An 18595-nucleotide genomic window follows, 5' to 3' on the forward strand; every position below is an offset into this window, starting at 1 on the left:
ATGACAGCACGTGTACACAGGCAACCGTGCGCTGACATTCGGAGACATAAACAATAAGGATGGAATGGGTGAGATTGCGCAGAAGTCACAGACAGCCCCATGACCAATTGCATTTAAAAAATCAGTTTGGAAAAAAGATGAGTTTGATGGGAGCTCAATCCACATAAAATTAATCGTTGTTGAAGCAGAAAGTAAGTAATCAGAGGCTGCCTTATGCAAATATCTTGAAGTTTTCCCCAATTGCATCTCTAGCACGAATCCCAAAAGGGAAAACCCACATCCTGAAATGAGGATGAGAGCCAGGCCCCCCATCACACTGCCAAACAAGCCCCCAGCCCACCCGAACGCACCCACAGGTCGCCGAGCGAAGGAGCAGTTCTCGCCTAAATGTCCCAACAAATATTCTTCCCTCTCAACGTGAATGCTGGTGAGAACTGGGAACTTGCTCAGAAATACAGGCGTCTCTCCCGCTGCAGGTCAGCTGGGGCCTGTAGGCTCCGGTGTGCCAGTGGAGGGGTGAGGAGATGGTCTGTTCTTGTGTTAAAAGGTTAAAACGTGCCACACTTTCTCTAAAAGGCCATTGAGATCTGAAAGTCCTAGGGTAGCTCCATTCTGCAAACAGCTGACTGCTGTGATTTCTGAACGCAATGTCTCAATCACTCGAAGCACTTGAGCTTTAATTAACAATAACCCACCAAATCCCACTTCAGCATTATTGTGGGAACCTTAGCAGGATCTGTTTGGCAAAACAGAGTCCCTGCAAGAGAGAAGCAGGAGTACTGCATGTATAACATGCTCAACTCCTGCTTATGTTTTCCTTCATTTCTTGGATTCTACTTACCAGGCTAGGTTTTAAATAGTGCCATTCCCTCCCCCCTCAACAAACTCCTTACTCTGAGTGTCTCCACCCATGAACGCGGGCTCACTACCTGGACATGCAAAGTTGACCTTCTAATTTCTTACTCCTTCCTGATACCCATGCTCCCTTCCCATAGAAGAGATGAATGGATTGAAGACAACAAGAGGCCAAAATAAAATGCCGGTGAACGTAAAGAACCCAGAGAAGGAAAGTTAAAGTTCCTAAAGGTCAAAACTGAGATCAAATTGCCTCTAAACAGACCTGTGTGTCCACAGTTACTTCCCTTTCATCAAGTTAGATTTGCTGATAAAACTATCTTCTCTTTAATCAAAGGCAATCCAGACATATCTGCTTTGTTTACTGCTTTTAAATTGTTGGAGAGATTTCTCTGTTAGGGCATTGTTTTCCCAAACAAACCGAGACGTAGTCCTTAGCGATGCAGTGTATGTAGGGTGAGCATTGTACCAGGAAATAGAAACCCAGGCATTAGTAGACTTGTAAAAGAAAGAGGTACGTTTTTAAAGTTGTACATAATATACATTAGACATCGGATTTTTCCCCTAAAAATTTAGGGTTATTATTTCTTTGTAAGTAATATACAGCTAACCTCCCCAAGGGCAGGATTTTTACTCAATACTGTGCATTCTCCAGAAACTCAAGTCCCCAGGGGCCCACAGGAAGCCTGCGATGTGTTAGCCGTGCGGGCCACTGGACAATGTCTGGGGACGGCCATCTCCGGGAGCCGCCAGTGCGCTCACACAGCCTGCACCCCGACCGTCTGAAACAAGCACGGCTTTGACAAGAGCCGTGATATTAGTTTCTTCCTTGGGAAGGATGCGGAGCGATGCCTCAGCAACACGGCACACCTGGCTGCATCCTTTCAGAGCCTCTTCCTCCCCCAGCCCCCACTCAAGTTCCCCTTTCAGGGGGAAGGAAAGACACCAACTGAGCGAGCCGAGGAACGCCCGGGAGGCCAGACAAATCGTCAATCAGCTCCCCTCTGGACTTCTCAAAGCAAAGCCACTGCACGGAGCAGAAAACAAGAGAGTCCTTTTCCTGGGAGGCACCGCAGCAAAGCTGGCCGCGGGGACTGTGGAGACTCCCGCACCCTGGGAGTCCCAGGCGGAGCCCAGACCTGCCGGGAGCCCTCCATCGTCACCTGTCCTGTGTAACCTTCCCAGCTCGCCGACGCCTGAGCTGCCAGCAAATAAAAGTTTTCACGCCGGGAGACATACCCACCCTCTGAGCCGCATGTAAACTTTCCCTTGCCCTTTTGATTTACTCCCTTCTTCTCGGCCAAAACAAACACCACTAACAGGGAACCTACTGATTCCAAACGAGTGTGAGAAGCCGGCCCACCAGCCATTCCCGGTCCCTCTGACCTCCCCGTGACGGCCTGGGACCCGCAACGCGTTCCCCTCGGCCGCCCAGGGATGCTGCACCGGCCGAAAAGCGGGAGGAAGGAGCAGGCACGGGAGATATTTTTATCCATTTCCAAAAGAGAGAGGGGTGTGTGCGGGAGGGGGTGCGGGGGAGGAGAGGAGGGTACGGCAGGTTCAGGGCACGCGGGGAGAAGTTGGGTACTTACATGCTCGGGCCCGGAGGACGGGGTGGGCGGAATGTCTGCCCCTCAGGTGCTTCCAGTTGCTGATGACTCGCTGCTCAGCTCCTCCAGCACCAGCTGACAGTCCCCTGTCTGTGTCTCTTTGTGACTAAGGACACAGTACTCCCAACCTATAAATAGATCCCGACTCCGTGATTGATATAACAGGCAGCTGACAAAAAAAAAAAAAAAATTCCCACAACCATAACCAGGTCTTAAACAAAACAGCCAAAGGCTCTAGACTTTCAACTCCGCCAAGCCCCATGCAGACCACACGCTGGAAAGGGGGAGGAAAATGTAGAATAAAAGGGGGGAGGGCCTGGGGAAAAGTATGGGAGTCGGTTATTGCTCCAGCGGTGGAACAGTCGCTTGGGGTCACCGGAGAACCCATGACCGATGGTGGACAGAGAGCTCCGGGGAGGAGCCGGACGGAGGTCCTGACCCCGGGGTGGAGAGGCCCCAGATCCTGAGCCCCTGGCTCTGCAGGGCCAGAGTCAAAGTCCTGACTTGGGAGCATTCGTCAGCACAAGTGCTTTCCACGAAAGTTTCCGAAGGGGGAGCAGACAGAGCCTTCCTAGCTCAGGGGCCTGGCAGGCTTCTCAGAGGACCTGCCAAAGGGCTGAGGATAGGAGTGGGGATGCAGTCAGGAGTCACCTGTGCCTGGGGAGGCAGGTCCAGTGGTTCCCGCCTCAGCACATAGTGGGTTGTTTTTTTTTTTTAAAGGACAGGGGATGACATTCATGTCAGAAGAATTGCCCAGGATTGAAAGGCCTTGGGGGTGTTGGTGTCTCTACTTTTCCCAAAAGCTTTTCTATGAGACTGAATTGCCTGGGAAAGTTTCTTCCTGGGGGAAGGAGCCCCGGTCTTCGGGATCCTGGAAGGTCTCTAAGAAGCACTGCTCGCCCCCATTTCTGCAAAGGTGGGGCAGCTGCCCTGGGGCAGGCCAGCCCAACTCTGAAAGCTGAGCCACAGGCAAAGCTTCCAGAAGATGGAAGAGTCGAGGAGAAAGGGCAGAAGTCTGGGCTGTCCAACAACTAGCTAGGTGAGCTCCTGCTCGCCCCGGGCCTCCCCGCCTGCCATCAGAGACCTACCTGCACTGAACACACCAGGGCCACCTGCCTTGATGATCTGGTGACGAGTGCCCACGGGTTTAGGTGGAATTTCAGGTGACGCTCCCCCTTCTAGAGGGGTTGTGGGACCAGCCCCGTGCGGATGTGGTAAGGGATGGGTACTTTACAATCCATAAAACTTCCTGCTCTCCGATGTTTAAGAAGTAAAAGTTGAACTTCTTCTTCCTATTAGATCTAATTCTTTACTCTCCAGGCTAACAGAAGAAGGAGCAGTAGCCAAGCTGTTGAAGTCAAAGCCGTTTAATATGTAGAACCGAGAGCATTCCTTCGAGTACCCTGCCGTTGGAATACAATCTCCAAGAGAGAAAGCCCACGTGTGTCTTACCATTACATCCCCAGTGCTACCATGTTACCTGAGACACGGTCAGACTCTCCTGAGTATGGACTGACTGATGGAATGAATGAATGAATGAGTGAGTGAGTGAGTGAATGAATGAGTGACGCCTAAGACACCCATCATTTGAGTCACTCCTGTCTAGAGTCTTATTCCCGCTGATCTATATTCTGAGAGGTGGAGAATTGGGAGTGAGACCAGGCAGATATAGTCTGACCGACCCATCATGTATCCATAGCCTCACTGTGAGCCGCTGTGCTCTGGGTGCCAGGCCAGTGTCCTCTGTCAGGCCTGAGCGCACACAGGTTGCTCGGTGAGTTTAGTTGCTAGGAAGGTGGGCAACCCTGTCGAGAGGGCTCCAGGCTTCCTGTGCTGGTGGCTGCAGCTGTAACCCCTCTGGCACATGCTCGCTGTTCACTGCCAGGCTCCTTTTCAGGGCAAAACTGCTCTTCTCAGGCAAACTGAGGACGTCCCTTCATTATTTGCTTTCTTTTAAAATTCTCCAGCTGTGCACACTGGGGTCCTCCCTGGCCCTCCCTGATCTCACCAGAAGTCATGCCTACCAGGTCAGTGTCGTATCTAGTAAGAGCGCTGGGTAACCAGGTGAGCCGAGCCACTCCTTCCAGAGGCATCCTCCTTGACAGCCCTGTGGGACCATGACAGGGTTTTCACCTCCAGGCCGATCTCTCAATCACTCACAGTCTCGGGCCAGCTCTCCCGGCTGAGCCAAGCCTTGGTGTCTGTGGCCCTTTACTTTCAGGAGGCCCTGGAGAGCTTCCCCTTCTCGCCATAAGCCTCTCCGACTTCAAGGGCCAGGCCCCCTAGGCTCCCAGGGCAGAGGCACACCCTGACGTTAAAGCGCGGACGCTGATTTAGGACATCGGGTTGGGATCGAGCCTCTTCCCTTAGTATTGGGGAGTGGGTGGAAGCCCTCAGCTTCTCTGTGCTTCAGTTTCCCTGTCTGCAACATGGGGATTCTACCTCCCTAGATGGGCAGGATGACAAATGACACAAGGCAAGGAGACGCTTAGAAGAGCCCCTGGTAGCATGACCAGCCCCAGGCATGCAGCCTGTGTCATTCCGGAGGCGGCCCCTGCCTAGCTTAGCCTCATTACCTGAACTTGCTTTGATTCCTCCCCAAAAGCTTGAGGTAGTCCTGGCAGGGCAAGCACCTGACGGTAGGAAGTGCTCTGGCCTGCAGAGTCTAGCCAGAGGTCAGAGGTCAGGGAGAGAACACTGTGTAGGAACTTTTGAGGTTTTGGTGTGTGAGCCCAGGGGCAGGTGAGGCAAGGACAGGGGTGCCCAGGGGACCCTGAATCTCTCCTCCAACTGCCTAAAGGGATTTTTAAAAAGTGACAAAAGTATTGCTGCAACCCCAATTATTTAACCTTTTATTCCCTGAGTTTATGAACTCGATCTCCTCCTTCAAATTCCTTGAGTTGAAATCTCAGGGACTTCTTGAGTTTTCTGTACTACCTTTTTTGTTTTTTAGCATGCAATATATACTGTTTCTTATTATTATAAAACTAGAGGCCCGATGCACAAAATCCATGCAAGAGTAGGCCTTCCTTTCCCCGGCTGCCAGCACCGGCTTCCTCTGGCACCCAGGACCTGGGCTTCCCTCGCAGCCCTGGCTTCGTCCGGAAGGTCGTCCGGAAGGATGTCTGGTCTAATTAGCATATTATACTTTTACTATTATAGATACACATACTACCAAATTCCCCATTTTAACCATTTTACAGTGTACAATTCAGTGGCATTTAATACACTCACAGTATTATGTAACCATCCCCACCATTTAGTTCCAGAACATTTTCATCCCCCAAGGAGAAGCTTTACCCACTAAGCAGTCACTTCCTACTTCTCCTCCCCAGCCCCCCGCAACCACTAATCTGCTTTCTGTCTCTGTGGGTATGCCTGGCCTGGACATTTCTTTCTTTCTTTTTTTAAATATATTTTATTGATTTTTTACAGAGAGGAAGGGAGAGGGATAGAGAGTTAGAAACATCGATGAGAGAGAAACATTGATCAGCTGCCTCCTGCATACCCCTTACTGGGGATGTGCCCTCAACCAAGGTACATGCTCTTGACCAGAATTGAACCTGGGACCCTTCAGTCCGCAGGCCGACGCTCTATCCACTGAGCCAAACTGGTCAGGGCTGGCCTGGATATTTCATGTAAAGGGAACCAATCTGTGGCCTGGCCTCCTCCTAACCTTTAACCCTGTGTGTCTGTCCTATAGAAACAAGGACCCTGACCATTGTGCAGCCTTTGTTTTCTGAGGTTCACCTGCCCCTCATTTGTTGGGCCCACCTCTATGCTTGCCCCCGTATCTTGGGGTAAGCCCCTGGCCTAAACATTCGATGACTATTTGTGGATTCACATGGGACATCCTTGCAGCCAACCCAAGGGGAGGGTAATTCTTCCCCTGTATTCGTTCCCATGCTACCAAGACCTGGGGCTTACGACAGAAATGTGTTGCCTCCCAGCTCCGGAAGCCAGGCGGCCAGATCAAGGTGTGGGCAGAGTTGGTTCCTTCCCAGGGCGTGGGGGCGGATCAGCTCTGGCCTCCCTCCTGGGAGCTGCTGACTTGCTAGGGAATCTGCTGTCCCTTGGCCTGTAGTGGCACAGCCCTGATCTCTGCCTTCTGCTCACCTGGCGGTCCAGTCCTCCTGTGTGCATGTCGGTCTCTGTGTCCAAAATTCCCTCTGGACACAGTCAGACTGTGTCCCATTAGAGACCCATCCTAATGACCTCTTCTTAAATTGATCATTTGCAAAGACCCTGATTCTGAATAAGGTCACTTCACAGGTACGGGGAGTTAGGACTTCAACATCGGAGTGTTCATTCCCTTTCTACAGAGGAAGCAACGGAAACGTCATGAGTTCTGCACTCGGCATGAGACAGAGCTGAGTACAAGTGCCTGTCACCAGGGAAAAGACAGGGACAGAGGAAGGTGAGGCCCTGACAGCCCCTCTCCATGCCGTGGGGACGCTGGCTCCCGTCCTGGCTCAGTGCCACTGGACTCCATTTGGCTTGCTCCAGCGTCATTAGTCCCCACACATCAAGGTGACTTTATACTGTTTACAAGGGCCACTGAAGGTACAGTCCTCCCTGCCCCCGCCCGCTTATCAACTCATTTAACTTTCAGAGCTCCCTAACAGCCTGCAGCCGGGAGGGGTGGGCAGGGACCCCGCAGCCCAGGAACGGCCTGCCTTCGTTTTATCTGCAGAGAAAAATCTATCTGCTTGGGAATAGACCTAAATACAACACATCGGCGCAGCCAGGCCATTAATCATCTTCCACCAGGACGCAGGACACCAGGGAGCAGCCATCATGGGCACTGGCTCTGCATAGGAGGGCCAGGTGGAGCCAGGGACACTGCCCACTCTTCTGTCTGGAGGGCGTTCTCCAGCGATGGGGGTAACATGGCTCGAGGCTGGTGACATCTTGCAAGGGAGGAGGGGCGGGAGGGGCAGCCTGACCCCATCCTAGGTGGTCAGGCCTGAAAGGAGGTGCTCCACTGAAGCAAATACCCCCACTCTCTCCACCACCACCGGATACGAAGCACCTCCTGCCCAGGAACAGTTTGCCAGGGACCAGCCAGGCCCAGCAATTTGACACATGCCCACAACCCCCTTGGGGCACCCCATACTCTTCTTAGAGCAGCGGTTCTCAACCTGTGAGTCGCAACCCCTTTGGGGGCTGAACGACCCTTTCACAGGGGTCGCCTAAGACCATCGGAAAACACATATACAATTACATATTGTTTTTGTGGTTAATCACTATGCTTTAATTATGTTCAATTTGTAACAATGAAATTGGGGGTCACCACAACATGAGGAACTGTATTAAAGGGTCGCGGCGTTAGGAAGGTTGAGAACCACTGTCTTAGAGGAAGGGGAGGTGCCAGTATAGGGGAATAACAGGAGACCTGAGGCATAGCCAAGTCAGTAAACCAAAGCCCCGCCCCCAGGCCCCCAGGTCAGATTTTTTGCCATTCCTTTCCCCCAAGGGATTGACCCTACCTGCTGCCCAACCAGCCTGCACAGCATCCCATAAACAAGCCGTCCTTGCTGCGTGCATGCCTAGCTCTACTGCCTTTCCACTCTCTCGTACTTAATTTCCATTCATTCTTTGCCGTCCAGCCCAAGTGGGATGTCCTACCTGTCCACTCCCTGCCCGCCGAGGTCCTGGCCGCAGGCCTCCCCACCCACCAGCGTGCGTTGTCGTGTCCCCACCACACCCCCCTTTGCCTTGAGTTGTGTGCTGTCTTCTCAGGTGCATTGGCCTCATGCTACCAACAAAGCAGTAAGGATGGCAATAAGTCACCAGGGACTGAGCACCTACTGTGTGCCAGGGTCTGTGTAAAACACCTGATCTACGTTGCCTTCTTTAATCCTTACAACTGCTCCAGTGGACAGGGATGACTTCCCCCCACCCACCATCCAGGAAACACAGTCAGAGGGAAACGACTTACCCAAGGTCACACGGCAGGTAATTGGTGGACTCAGGATTGGACTCACATCTGCCTCACTTGACAGCCTGTGCTCCCAGCGACCGTTTAACTTCCTCTGCTGTGGCCCCCTCCCTGCGTGGCTCTCTAGGTTCCATGGGATAAAATCCAAGTCCTTTGCCTGGCTCTAAGCTGTACTGAATAATCTGCCCTAGCCTATAGCTCTCGCCATGTCCGGCCGCACGGAACTTTTCCCTCTGGAGCATTGCATTCCCTTTCATGCCTCTGCCTGGAACATACCATCCGGCCTTCCAAGCCCAGCTCCAATGTCACCTCCTGGGGATGTCCTCCCTGCACCAGCCACACCTTCCTCGATTCCTACAGGACTGCGTGCCTCAATGTGCCACAGCACTCATCACACAGCATTGGAAATGTTTGTTCACACACTGGTCTCCCACCCTGGCCTGCAGCTCCTAGAGGGGGAGGACTTGCTTTTTCATGTGTATATCATCCTCCAACCCACTACCTGCCAATGCCTAGCCCAGATCCTAGCATTTACTAGGGGACCAATAAATGTTTGTTGAATAAACAAACAAGGTCAGTATAATTTGATTGAGAAATAAATGGTCCACAGGGCTGCTGGCTGACATGCCTTAACTCATCTGACCTTCACAGCAACCCTATGACCTTCACAGCAACCATTCTCATCCCCATTTTACAGATGAGGAAACTGAGGCAGAGGGAGGTCCTATAATAGTCTGACCTGGAAAGAGGCAGAGCTGGGATGTGAACCAAGACAGTCCCACTCCAGACAGACACTTCCCCCCACAAGCTGCAGATGGACAAAGACAAGAAAGTGTTTATGAATTGCTGTCCCTGGGAGGAACTAAGCAGCCCTCCGTCTCTGCCAGTCTTTTTTTTTTCTTTAATATATTTTTAAATTGATTTCAAAGAGAAAGAAAGAGGGAGAGAGAAATAGACACATCAATGATAAGAGAGAATCATTGCTCAGTTGCCTCCTGCACATCCCCACTGGGGACCGAGGTCTCAACCTGAGCACGTGCCCTGACCAAGAATCAAACTGTGACCTCTTGGTTCATAGGTCATAGGTCAACACTCAACCACTGAGCCATGCTGGCCAGGCATCTCTGCTAGCCTTTTTATAAGGGTCCTGCTATCTGTCCTTCTGCTGGCCAACTCCAGGATCCAAATTATCCAAATTTTTCTAATTCGGCTTCCCTCCTAGCGGACACCCACAGGGTAGGGTAAGAAATGGGTCCCCTTTGCCTCCATGAGGACTACAAGAAGCTTTTATATATATATATATATATATTCGTATATAATAAAACCCTAATATGCAAATCAACCAAATGGTGGAATGACTGGTCTCTATGAACTGACCACCAGGGGGCACATGCTCAACATAGGAACTGCTCCCTAGTGGTCAGTGCATTCCCACAGGGGGAGCGCTGCTCAGCCAGAAACTGGGCTCACGGCTGGCAAGTGCAGCGGCAGTGGCCAGAGCCTCTGTGGCAGCACTAAGGAGCAGTGAGCCGAGCGGTAGGGAGCAGTAAGCACGTGGGCAGTAAGGAGCGAGGAGTCCTGGGCTGCCAGAGGGCACAGGCCAGGCTGAGGGGACCCCACCCCCTCAAATGCGTGCACTGGGCCTCTAGTATATACACTGAGTGGCCAGATTATTATGACCACCTGATGTTTGTAGGCAAATTAGCTATAATTTCGCGCTGAAGTTGCTAGAGGGCCAGACCATTATAAACAGGGAAGCAGGTTGTTTACCATGACAGTAGAAATGATTTTTTTTCTGAAGATATGGGTGAACAACGTGATTTAACAGCCTTTGAACCTGAGATATATATTATTATGAGTGGCCAGATTATTATGACCACCCCATCAGTACTTCGTTGGACCACCTTTTGCCTTCAATCCTGCGGCGATTCTTCTTGGCATTGACTCCACAAGATGTTGAAAGGTGATGCGAGGAATCTGACACCATGCCTGATGAATAGCACTGTCCAGTTCTGTGCGATTTGATGGTTGTGGAACCAGCTGCCTGATGGCTCTTTTAACTTCGTCCCACAAATGCTCAATTGGATTGAGATCTGGTGATTGTGGGGGCCACCTAAGCAAGGTAAAGTCTCCCTCATATTCTTGAAACCACTCCTGCACAATATGAGCACCGTGGCATGGCCCATTGTTTTGTTGGAAGGAGCCATCTCCATTAAGATACACCATCAACATGATAGGATGAACCTGATCAGCAACGATACTTAGGTATGTTGTGCTATTCAGACGTCATTCCACAGGAATTAAAGGGCCCAAATCATGCCAGGAAAACATGCCCCAAACCATAACACTGCCCCCACCAGCTTGAAGGGTTGTACTCATGCATGTGGGGTGCATGCTTTCATGCTGTTGCTGCCAAATTCTCACTCTGCCATCTGCATGATGCAACTGGAAATGTGATTCATCAGACCACATGACTTTTTTCCAATGCTCGACTGTCCAATCCTTGTGCTCCTGTGCGAATTGGAGATGTTTTATCTTGGTAACTGCAGACAGCAAAGGTGTTCGAACAGGCCTTCGGCTTCCATACCCATACGGTGATGCAGTGTACGGCTAATTTGCCTACAAACATCAGGTGGTCATAATAATCTGGCCACTCAGTGTATATATTTATTGATTTCAGAGAGAAATAGAGAGGGAAAGAGAGTTAGGCGAGAGAATCATTGATTGGCTGCCTCCTGTACGCCCCCAACTGGGGATTGAGCCCGCAACCAGGGCTTGTGCCCTTGACCAGAATCGAACCTGGGACCCTTGAGTCCACAGGCCGAGGCTCTATCCACTGAGCCAAACCAGCTAGGGCTACATGAAGCTTTCTTAATAAATAACTGGGAACTCCACAATCTTTCCCTGTAGATTGCTTGGTATTTGCCTTCAGTAGGTTCAGAAGTAATTAAATTACCACGTAACCAGCCTGCAAATCTCAGGGAAAGACCTGAACTAAAGTCACGTCTTACTAATTCATACAAATGAGGGGAGGGATGGGGAAAAACCAGAAGAACTGTGGCTTTCCTTTGAAAAGAAACACATTTTTTACACTTCAAGTACTTATAGTAAATCACACTGAACATTAATAGCAGCCAAATGGAGTTCTTGCTGAGTTTGTGTGAATGAATAAATAAAATGAAGTTTAATTAGCATATTGCCTGTATACAAATATCTCCTATTAATACTCTTTTGAGAGCTTGTTGTTTGAAGGTTAAACATTTAGTCATTCGTCCAACAGGCATCCTGGAGAATCATTGTTGAGAATCTACAATGTGCTACTATGTGCTCTGTGCTGGAAGCCGAAGACAATGAGATGAACCTTGGAAGAGTCTATATATGCAAGCAAATAAACTGCGATACAACATGCCAAGATTTATTAGAATCATATAAGCAATGTACTGAGCAACAGCAATCCACGGAACAACTGGATCTCCCTAAGAGTAGGTAAAAGAAGGTTTCACTGGCAAGGTGATATTTGAGCTGGGTTTTGAAGGATGAGTAGGAGTCTGCCAGGAAAGAAAAGGCGAAAGGCAAGGGTGGACCAGAGGCCCAGCGATGATGCTCCAAGGCATCATTCATATGAGCAATAGCTCATCTGACACCAATTGTGAGTTGTTGGAGTAGAAGTTTTCAAATAGATGATCAAATGCAGGAAACTATATTTTAAATATAGGAACACTTTTAATACAGAAAAGTACGAAAGGTAATGAATACCCAAGTCCTTGCCACTACAATGAACAAAGGTTAACTTTATGTCATTAGCTACAGGGCTTTTTTCTTTTTAAGAAACAAAATTTGCCGAAACCAGTTTGGCTCAGTGGATAGAGCGCCAGCCTGCGGACTGTAAGGTCCCAGGTTCGATTCCGGTCAAGGGCATGTACCTGGGTTGCGGGCACATCCCCAGTAGGAGATGTGCAGAAGGCAGCTAATCGATGTTTCTCTCTCATCGATGTTTCTAACTCTCTATCTCTCTCCCTTCCTCTCTGTAAAAAATCAATAAAATATATTTTTAAAAAAAAGAAACAAAATTTTACCTTAAGACATTGATACTGCTCATCACGTGTCCTATCACCTCCTCTGAGGCCCTCCCCTCACCACCCTCTCCAGGCAGACCCCTCCCCTTTCCTCTGTCAGGGGCCTCTGCTACTTCCCTTATAGCATCTCCCACAGTTTGAGGTCAGCTTATGGATTTGTGGATTTGGCTCCCATGTAAGGTCCTCTCCATAAAACAGATATCTGGAATGTCTTATCTACCAGGGGACCCTCTGTGCCAGGCATATGTTAGGTGCTCAACAAATATCTGTAGAAGAAAGACAGGAAAGGAAGGAAGTCGAAAAGAGAGGGGGTAGCAGGGAGGGAGGGAGAGCTTATAGGTTGGTGTGAACTCTTTTAGAGACAGAAACAGTCTTCAGACGAAGGGACCTTCGCAGGAGAAGGGACAGCGATTCAGTTTAATTCCACAAGTACTCGTGGAGCACCTCCACTGGACACGGCTCTGTGGGGGGCACAGGACAGGCCTGCCCCAAGGATCTACCCTCCAGGAACACCCAGTGCGCCCAGGAGCTGGCCCCCGGGTGGGGATGGTTTGGGGCATGTCTGGCGGATTTGAGGAGTTTAGCCAGGGACAAGGGTGTCAAAGCCTTTGTCAGTCAACCTGGAGCAGAAGTGGCTGGGCTCTGGCAGGTCTGCAGTGGGACTGCAGCTGCACGCTGTAACCAAGGAGACAGAGCAAGGTGAAAGTGTTACAGGCAAATAAAAGAAATTGACATTCAGGAAAGGTGACAAGTTACACATTAAACCATGGAATGGGAGAGGGCCGGACCTCCCCCATAGCGTATCCCCAAAGACTTGACTTTATGTTCACACTGAAGAAAGTCTCTCCCTCTCAAGACATTATTAGCATTTCCCTTCCTGGTACTTGCAGGCATGAGGCTTTGGGTGGAGGTATGAGGACTTGGTAGCAAGTGACATAGAAGGAGGGGCCAACCCCTCTTCCCTGACCTTCCCTGCCCAGCCCAAGGGAAGGGCAGTTAGTACCAGGGAAGGTGGCCCCTTCAGAAATGGAGGAAGCAGGTTCCTTCTCCTGGCCCCCTGGCCTCTGGTTCAGGTCTTTCCCAGGAACTGCAGTAATAATACAGAAGCTCTGCCAACATGATGAACAAACCTGAACTAATTGATGTATGTTGGAGAGTTCATCCAACAACTTCAGAACACTTTTTAAATGTACACAGTAGCCCTGGCTGGTGTGGCTCAGTTGGTTGAGTGTCCTCCCATGCACCTAGAGGTCACTGGTTCCATTCCCAGTAAGGACGCATGCCCAGGTTGCAAGCTTGATCCCCAGTAGGGGCTGTGCAGGAGATGACCAATAGATGTTTCTCTCTCATTGATGTTTCTCTCTCTCTCTCTCCCCCTCTCTCTCCCCTTCTCTCTTCTCTCTCTAAAATCAATAAAAAAGAAAAAAGATAAAAATATGCACAAATAATCTCTAACAAAATTGACCTTAAGCTAAGCTTATAAAAACAACTCTCAGCAATTCTAAGAGACTAAAATAAATCAGAATATTTTTTCTGATCACAGAGTAATTAAGGATGATATTATTAACGCAAGGATAACCAGATAATCCCCAAATGTTTGGGAATTAAGTAAAAATATTCTAAAAAACCACTAAGTAAAAGAAGAAATTGCAATAAAAATTAGAAAATATTCCTAACTGAATTATAATAAAAATGTGATATATAAAAACTATGAAGTTAATTTAAAACCATGTTTAGAAGAAAATTTATACCGTTAGTTAATTATTTACACCCTTAATTCATTACTATAAAACAAGAAAAGCTGGAGGCAAATGACCTAAGCATTCATCTCAAGAATTAAAAAATTGCCTGGCTGATATAGCTCAGTGGTTGAGTGTCGACCTATGAACCAGGAGGTCATGGTGGGATTCCCGGTCAGGGCACATGCCCAGGTTGCAGGCTCAATCCCTAGAAGGGGGTGTGCAGGAGAAAACTGATCCATGATTCTCTTTCATCATTGATGTTTCTCTCTCTCCCTCTCCCTTATTCTCTGAAATCAATAACTATATGTATATATTTTTTAATTAAAAATCAACAGTGAATTAAGTCCTAAGAAAGAAGCAGAGGCAGGAAATAATAGAGATTAGAGCAGAAATTATTTAAATAGAAAAGAAACATATATAAGCCAAAAATTGGTTCTTGGAAAAGACTAATAAACTATTAAACCCTTAGCAAGATTCACACAGACACACAAAAGGAATAAGAAGGGGAACATTATTACAAATACTACAGACTTTAAAAAGATAAGAGAACATTATAACAACTTTGTACAGATATAGTAGAAATTTAAATGAAATAGACAAATTCCCTTAAAAATAAAACTTAGAACTGATAATAGAAAATCTGAAGTTCTCTTTATATATTAAAGAATTTTAAATCTGTAGTTTCCAGGCCCAAATGGCTTCAGAGATAAAGATTCACCAGAAAATATCCAAATGGCCAATAAGTATTTACAAAGGTGCTCAGTATCAGTTATTATCAGGACATACAAATTAACCACAATCGGATACTATTCCACATCTACCAGAATGGCTACAATTATAATTCATCAAGCTATATACATATGATTTGTGTATATTTTGTATGTAGATTTCAAAAAAAGAAACTTCAAAAATAGCTGCACATTATTCTCCATTTGTTATTTTTATCAAATACATTGAGATAAAATGTATATGCAACAAAATGCACCCATTCTAAGATTATAGTTTGATGAGCCCATCTAGGGGTTAGGAAATAGGGCCTTTGAGCTAAATCCAGCCACACCCATTTGTTTACACATTATGTATATCTGGTTTCATATTATAGTGGCAAAATTGAGTAGAGACCATATGATTCTCAGAGATAAAAATACTTATTATCTGTGTTCTTTATAGAAAAAACAGTCTGCTGACCTCTAACTACCACCACGATCAAGATATAAAATACTTCCACTATTCCCCCAAAGCTTCTTCCTACCTCTTTGCCCACCCCAACCCTGGCCCCAGACAACCATCGATCTGCTTTCTGATGCTCTCCGTTCATTTTGCCTTTCCTGAATTTCATACGAATGGAATCATAGAGTATGTACTTTTCTGTGTCTGACTTGATTCATTTTTCATAAGGTTTTCAAGATTCATCCATGTTGTTGTATGTATCCGTAGTTCTTTGTATTGCTGAGTAGTATTCCACTCTATTATTATATCATAATTTATTCTCTGGTTGATGGACATTTTGGGTTGTTTTTACAAATAGTCATTGCATGAACATATGTTTTCATTATCTTGAGTAAATAATTAAAAGTTGAATCTTGGGTTGTATAGGAAATGAATGTTTAACTTTATAACAAACTAGCAAACAATTTTCCAAAGTGGATGACCATTTTGCATTCCCACCAGTAGTGCATTAGAGTTCCAATTAGTCCAATTCCTCATCAATACTTGATATTGGTGATCTTTTTAATTTTAGCTATTTTAATGATCATGAGATAGTGTTTTCTTGTATTTTACTTTGCATTTTTCTGATAATTAATGACATGCCTCCTTCCATGTACTTCTTGCCCATTTGTGTGTCTTCTTTTACCTGTTCAAATCTTTTGACAATTTTTACATTCGGTTATTTGTCTTATTATTGAGCTGTAAGATCTCTTTATGTATTCTTAGTACAAGTTGTGTGTGTGCCTGTGTGTGTGTGTGTGCGCATGTTAGCTTAATGGTGTCTGCATTAGTTTCCTATTCCTGCTGTAGCTAATTATCATAAACTTAGTGATTCCAAACAATACAAATTTATTATTTTACAGTTCTGGAGATCAGAAGTCAATTTCATTGAGTTAAAATGATGCTGGCAGGGCAGCATTCCTTCTGGAGGCTCTAGAGAACAATATATTTTCTTGCCTCTTCTAGTTTCTAGAGGCTGCGTGTCAACCTCTGCTTCCATCATCACATCTCGCTTATTCCTGCCTCATTCTTTAAAGGACCCGTTATGACTACATTAGGCCCAGTGGATACTCCAAGAAATCATCCCTCTCTCAAGATCCTTAATTTAATTACAGCTGCAAAGTGTCTGTTACCATGTAACATATTCACAAGTTCCAGGGTTAGGACATGGACAACTTGGGGAAGCCATCATTCAATCTACCACAGTGTCTTTCAATGAGCAAAAGTTGATGTCTGTATTTGTCAGGGATCTCCAGAGAAACAGAACCAATAGGATTAGATGGATAGATAGATAGATAGATAGATAGATAGATAGATAGATAGATAGATATGTAAATACATCATTGAATAGTTAGATAGATCTTCTTTACACATAGAGGATATTTTAAGATATAAAGAGATTTATTATAAGGAATTGGCTGACATGATTATAAAAGGCTAACTAGTCTCAGACATGCAGGGTGAGTTGGCAAGCCAGAGATCTAGAAGAGCCAATGGCATAGTTCCTGTCTGAAAGTTGGCCAGTTTGAGACCCAGAAAGAGCTGATGTTTCAGTTCAAGTCCAAAAGCAAGAAAAATCTAGTGTCCCAATTCAAAGGCAATGGAGCAGGAGGAATCCTCTCTTACTCACGGGAGTGTCAGCCTCTTTGTGGTAGTTGAAACTGCTTGGATGAAGCCCATCCACATTAGGGAGGGCAACCTGCTTCCTCAGTCTTCTGATGTAAATGTTAATCTCATCCCAAAAATCCTCGTAGAAACACGCAGAATAATATTTGACCAACTATCTGGGCATCCAAATGTTTGGGTCTGCATTTGAACTCTCCATACTATTCCATTCATCGATATGACTGTTCTTATTCCAATACTTTAGTGCTGTAGTTTTATATCTGATAGTATAAATTTTCCAACTTTTTCTTTTTCAAAATTGTCTTTATTTATTATGAGGCCTTTGCATTTCCATGTACATTTTAGAATATGTCTGTCAATTTCTATTTTTAAAAAGCCTTCTGGCATTTTCATTGAAATTGCATTAAGTCCATCGATCAATTTGAGGAAAATTGGCATCTTTAATTTGAGTTCTTTTTAAAAGTAATATTCTAACTGTTAATAATCTGGGGATCCTCATTGTTGATGATATTCATAACAAATGATAATAAAAATATAGTTATTGAACTCAGCCTGTATAGGCACTTTCTGTATATTACCTCACTTAATAATCCCACAATCAAAATGAGATAGGTATTATTATTCACATTTTTAAAATTTCTAGATGAGGACTGAGGTTCTGAGAGGTAAAGTCCCTTTCCTGAAGTTACCATATTAATATACCTTTCCCAGAGTTAGGATTTGAACCTATGGCTTCCTGACTCCCAAATCGATCCCTTTTCTTCAAAAACATTCTGGCTGTTTCACATTATATTCCTCGCTCCCTGTCTCCTCCTGTTCTGACTTTGGATGCCCCCTCATTGACTCTCCCTCATTAACATTCATTAAGCACCTACTATGTGTGCCTAGTGCTGGTCTCGGTGACTTCTGCACCTCGTCAGAGAGATTCACACTCATGCACTGGCATGGAGACATGTGCCTTTCCCACAGAATGCCCCAGGCCTGGGTTGAGGTTCTGCCACCGTCAACCGCACCATGAAGGCAGGGGCAGCCGAGGGGCGCGCCCAGGCTCAGCTCCCCTGCCTGGTTGCCCGTTGTAGAAGAGGGGTCATATTTCCACCTCTGGGTGAATGATTTGATCCTTTTCTCTGACTCTCAATAAATAAGCAAACTTGCACAAACCAGTCAAGACACACCGCAGAGCCCCGTCTCTAACTGTGGGAAGCCAGCACTGCTATTTTTAGGTAACCCACTTGCTCTGCTACCTCACCCCTCTGTGGATAGATTCTGTGTGCTCACACAGGACTAGCTCCGAGGAAGCAGGTTTTCCAGACACTCTTTCATTCCCAGCCACTCTGATGGATTCCCCATCCACCCCTGGCGTGCCCAGGCCCAGGTGCTCAGGTCTGGGCCTGGCTATCAAAGGCCAGAGATCAATAGCAGTAGCATCTGACCCCCCCAGTCTCCATCTGCTGCAGTAGCAATGCCTTCTGTACAAAGTCTCCACTCATTTAATGTTACGAAGGAACTTGGCTAAATGGCATCTTGGGGACACTG

The 18595-nt window shown here is 46.9% G+C and overlaps 1 protein-coding gene across 1 annotated transcript in view; it reads right to left on the bottom strand.

Moving 5' to 3' along the window:
• ESRRB (estrogen related receptor beta) overlaps positions 1-8635 on the bottom strand; it is a 178224-nt gene extending 169589 nt beyond the window's left edge. The window contains exons 1-2 of the mRNA XM_059689620.1: positions 8407-8635; positions 2448-2593 (exon numbers count right to left, since the gene is read on the bottom strand). Of these exons, the coding sequence (XP_059545603.1) occupies positions 2448-2449 (2 nt within the window). The 5' untranslated portion in view covers positions 2450-2593; positions 8407-8635. The remainder of the gene's footprint in view (positions 1-2447; positions 2594-8406) is intronic.
• Positions 8636-18595: the final 9960 nt, after the last annotated feature.

Source organism: Myotis daubentonii, chromosome 1, assembly GCF_963259705.1.
Source record: "Myotis daubentonii chromosome 1, mMyoDau2.1, whole genome shotgun sequence".
NCBI classification, from domain to species: Eukaryota; Metazoa; Chordata; class Mammalia; order Chiroptera; family Vespertilionidae; genus Myotis; species Myotis daubentonii.